At 37.0% G+C, this 3,899-nt stretch overlaps 1 protein-coding gene across 1 annotated transcript in view; it reads right to left on the bottom strand.

Annotated features, from left to right (window-relative positions):
- Positions 1-588: 588 nt before the first annotated feature.
- LOC106939952 (glutamate receptor ionotropic, kainate 2-like) overlaps positions 589-3,899 on the bottom strand; it is a 20,122-nt gene continuing 16,811 nt past the window's right edge. The window contains exon 3 of the mRNA XM_015022534.1: positions 589-1,323. Coding sequence (XP_014878020.1) covers positions 1,114-1,323 — 210 coding nt within the window. The 3' untranslated portion in view covers positions 589-1,113. The remainder of the gene's footprint in view (positions 1,324-3,899) is intronic.

The following is a 3,899-nucleotide window of genomic DNA, read 5'->3' as shown; positions in this document are numbered from 1 at the left end:
ACTTTGATTAAATTTTGTGAAATAAAAATTTTATTGTAGTATACTGTAAAGATTTCATGGACCTGATGAGCTACAATATGGCCCCCTTTAGAATAACATCATATAAATTGAGGTAGTTTGGCATTTCGTCAACTCCGTCAGATGTCAACTCCATCAGAGTTTTTGTGACTCTTTCAGTGAAATTGTTGTCAAATCTCACTTAAATGTGCAATTAATTTAATTTAATGTATTTTACATAAATTGCATTACTTCACATGTATCAAGTATTTATTTTTATTCACTAGTTTGTCACCACCTTCAGTTCTGTGTCAACTCCGTCATGTACTGTCAACTCCGTCAGATGGCCTTTTTGTTGTTTTTTGTTTTAAATAATATTTCTTTTGTTTCTTGAGAAGCATTTGTCTGTAAAACTGAGTAAAAATATAGGCTCATTAAAAATAATTTTAAATTTGTTTTTGTCTGACGGTGTTGACAAAGTTCTGAGTCAAGTCCATTAAAATTGTAATTTTCAAAATTGCTGCAACTGGGAGCCTGCACTCTAACATCTTTACATTTCCAAGCAAAGAAATCACTGGGACTAATATCACTATTCAAATTTGTTTTTATTAATAACTTCACTTACTTAATGCTTACTGCTGCAGCAATTTTAATGTATACAATTATACAATTTAATACAACAACCTTGTATATTCTAGAACCATCTGCCGGAATACACAGCTTAGGCAGTCAGTGTTTACTGTAACAGCAGGCAGCGACTGTAACTCGGAGAGTACTCATTTTGCAATTGGAAAGATGATGGCTGAAGTCCAATTTCCTATGAAACCGCGTTCAGTTTCCCACTGATGTGTATATAAGTGTCTGAATGTATCTATCTTTATGACATAGAAAGTACTCCTGGATCAGTGGTTGTGTGTCTTTCTGTGCCTTCTCAAACACCCAGTCGGCCAAGGAAGATGGCCGTTTATGTTGAGCCAGGTCCTGGCTCTGCTGGAGGTTTTTTCTTATTAAAATGAAACTTTTCCTTTCTTTCTTTTTACTGCATGCATGCTCAGTATGATGAATAATTGCAAACTCAACCCAATGTAATCTGCTGGGTGTCTTTAATTCTTTTTCCTACACATTTTTAGAATAAACAGAACTAGACTGTGTTGCTATCAAATACAAATAAATCAAATAAAGTTTAAGAAAAATAGGAAAAAATATATTCACCAGTATGGAGGAGACAATAAGGGATCGATTGGACAATGAATCTGAGACATTAGTTGTCTTTCCCTTCTGATTGTCAGTCATATTGAGGCCACTTGCTGGATCCCAGGTACCAATCTGTAAAAGAAAAAAAAACATTGTCCTAGCATGAAGTATCTTATGCAGGAAGGCTTAAGAATAATCAGTAACCCATTTTGAAACTTATCACCTTCACTTTCACTTAAACCGTAAGATTCAAGTTTTTTTTTCATAAAATGAAAGCAGGGAATCAAGTAAAGAATATTTTGTGTGACATTCAGTCGAGCATAAAATAATCAATCCACTTGATTTCTATAGCACATTTCAAAAACCACAAAGGTAACCAAAGTGCTTTACATTAGAAATGTGTAAGAAACATACACAGATACAGAAATAACATGTTAAGAGAACAGAAACAGAAACACTGTCCCCACAGTGGGAAAATTCAGGTCCAACAGCAGTATGTAGGTACACCCAAATATACCGCTCAAGATTATAGTATGCTGGGTCTCTATAGTATTTTTACTTCACCATCAGTGGAACCTTTAAATTTGACAGAAACTTTTATGTAAATTTTTATTCAATGCAACTATTTCTTTGTTTACTTAGAAAAAAGGCATGAAATGAAAGATAAAACTAATTCCAGTTTTTGTAAGTTTACCTTACAGATTATACGACTGTGATAGTAACTTTACCATCTTTCCCTTTCGGTTCAACACAAAGATTATCTGTACGGCATCCTGGGGAAACAGTTGACAGTAATCTGACCCCTCAACCCTTTCATGGCTGTTTTCTTCTTGACACCCACAGGGACCAATGTTACATCTGATCTAAGATTCTGATCTGCCTCATGGCCTTTTGAGGTACTGACCAGTGGGAGCTGAAAAAGGGAGGAGGAACGTACATGGCAGAGAAGCAAAGTGGAAGAGGACACAGCAAAGATCAGATTATGCCTCAAGTCTTTTCATGTTTCAACTCTTACTTTAGGTGTGTAAAGGCAAGTCTCCTAAACATCATCCCCTGCTCTTCATCCAGCTTCTCAACCCAAAGCATCACTAGAGAGGACCACAGACACTCCAACCCTCAGCAGCCGCACACTCCTCAAGGAACCTATGATAATCTGAGTGAGTGCTTGAGATAGTCTTTGGAATTGCAAATCAACCCTTTAATTCAAGTTTCATGAGACTGGAGGGCTTTTGAATGAGTTTTTATTAATGGAATAAATTATTCATGGAGGTGCCAGAACACACACTACATTGACCAAAGGTCAGAAGATGCTGAGAGGAATGCGCCAGTGAGAATAATGAAGTTGAAAGTGCTTGCAGTTCCATGAGTGAATATTATTTGTATCAGCAACATTAGTTGGTTCTTCTCTTGTTCATAATCTTGTAAATCTCTGAGTGGAGAACAATGTAGTTGTGCTATTCTGAGGATGCTTCTCTCCATCTGAGAACACCAACATAGTTGAGCAAATGCCATATTGGAGTTTAGATCTATAGCCTGAGCCTGACTTGAAATTTGGACTGAGTCGGGCCACAATTATATGGATGATGATCAGGTTGGCCTCTAGCTTCTGTGGTGGTTTTTTATAAGCCTACTATACATACAGAACGGAGAAAACTAAATGAAAATGTGTGATATAAATCTATCCCAATCTGCTTATTCCAATCTAAACAGAAGAGTAGGCAGCTTATCCTGGTGAGGAAAGAAATAAAGTAAGGTGCAGAAGTTAATCAGCCTTAATGAGCTCAAACTGCTTTCTTATTGTATGTTGGAGCTGCTCTGTGGTGGCTCATGCCACCACACGCCTCCTGCACTCCAAAAGACCCCAGCATCTTCAGCAGGTAGAGTCAGCTCTGACCTTTCATATAAAGAGCATCAGAGTCATTACTCATGACTCTGATGCTTAGTGTTCATGGAGAACAATAAGCTGGTAATGCCACAGCAACAGAGGCATGAACAGCTTGAGATACTTGTTACAAACTACAAATCACTGCATTTGCCATACAGAGTAATGTCCCTCATAAAAGTAGAGCTTGAAAGCTTAAGTCAAGGCAACAAGGAGCATTATAAGTCTGCCATCAAAATTGTCACAACAATACAAAGATGCAGTGAAGAAAGGATAACCCAGGAAACACTGGTACCTAACCAAAAAATGGGTCTGTGGAGCCTTCCCAGCAACCTCAAGGTCCCAACTTAAGAGATACATTAGAGAAGTGGATTATTAGAGAATGTAGTTTTGAATATGATTTTGCAAGGATCTTTCCATCTTACGACACTGTTGGAACTCTTTAGCAGCTAAAGTTGAACACAAAGATCAATCATGTCATAGTTAACATGCTGAATTGTAAGTAGTGGTGTCGAGGAATTCAATTTGAAGTGTCAGTCATTTGTCAAATATTAAAACATGTATAACTAGGATGTAGCAATTACAATTAGCTCAGGGACCAGGTCAACATTGGTCCACAGACGTTTTTTGAGTCAACTCTAAGTCAACTTATCAAATATGTTTTAACCAGGGTTTGTACATTTTACGTGTGGCTTGAAGCCTCCAATTATTTCAACATTACTAGTCTTACAGGAGCAAATTAGATCTTAACAGAAATTAAACCAGGTGTTAAGAGAGGAAAAATTCTTGGACTTTAAAAACCTTTTGACTCGTTATATCCTCTCTA

This window comes from Poecilia latipinna, unplaced genomic scaffold (genome assembly GCF_001443285.1).
Source record: "Poecilia latipinna isolate Pla-1442-1.1 unplaced genomic scaffold, P_latipinna-1.0 Scaffold3037, whole genome shotgun sequence".
In the NCBI taxonomy this organism is placed as follows: Eukaryota; Metazoa; Chordata; class Actinopteri; order Cyprinodontiformes; family Poeciliidae; genus Poecilia; species Poecilia latipinna.
The sequence above is the reverse complement of the archived record's forward strand: the minus strand, read 5'-3'. Positions and strand labels throughout refer to the sequence as shown.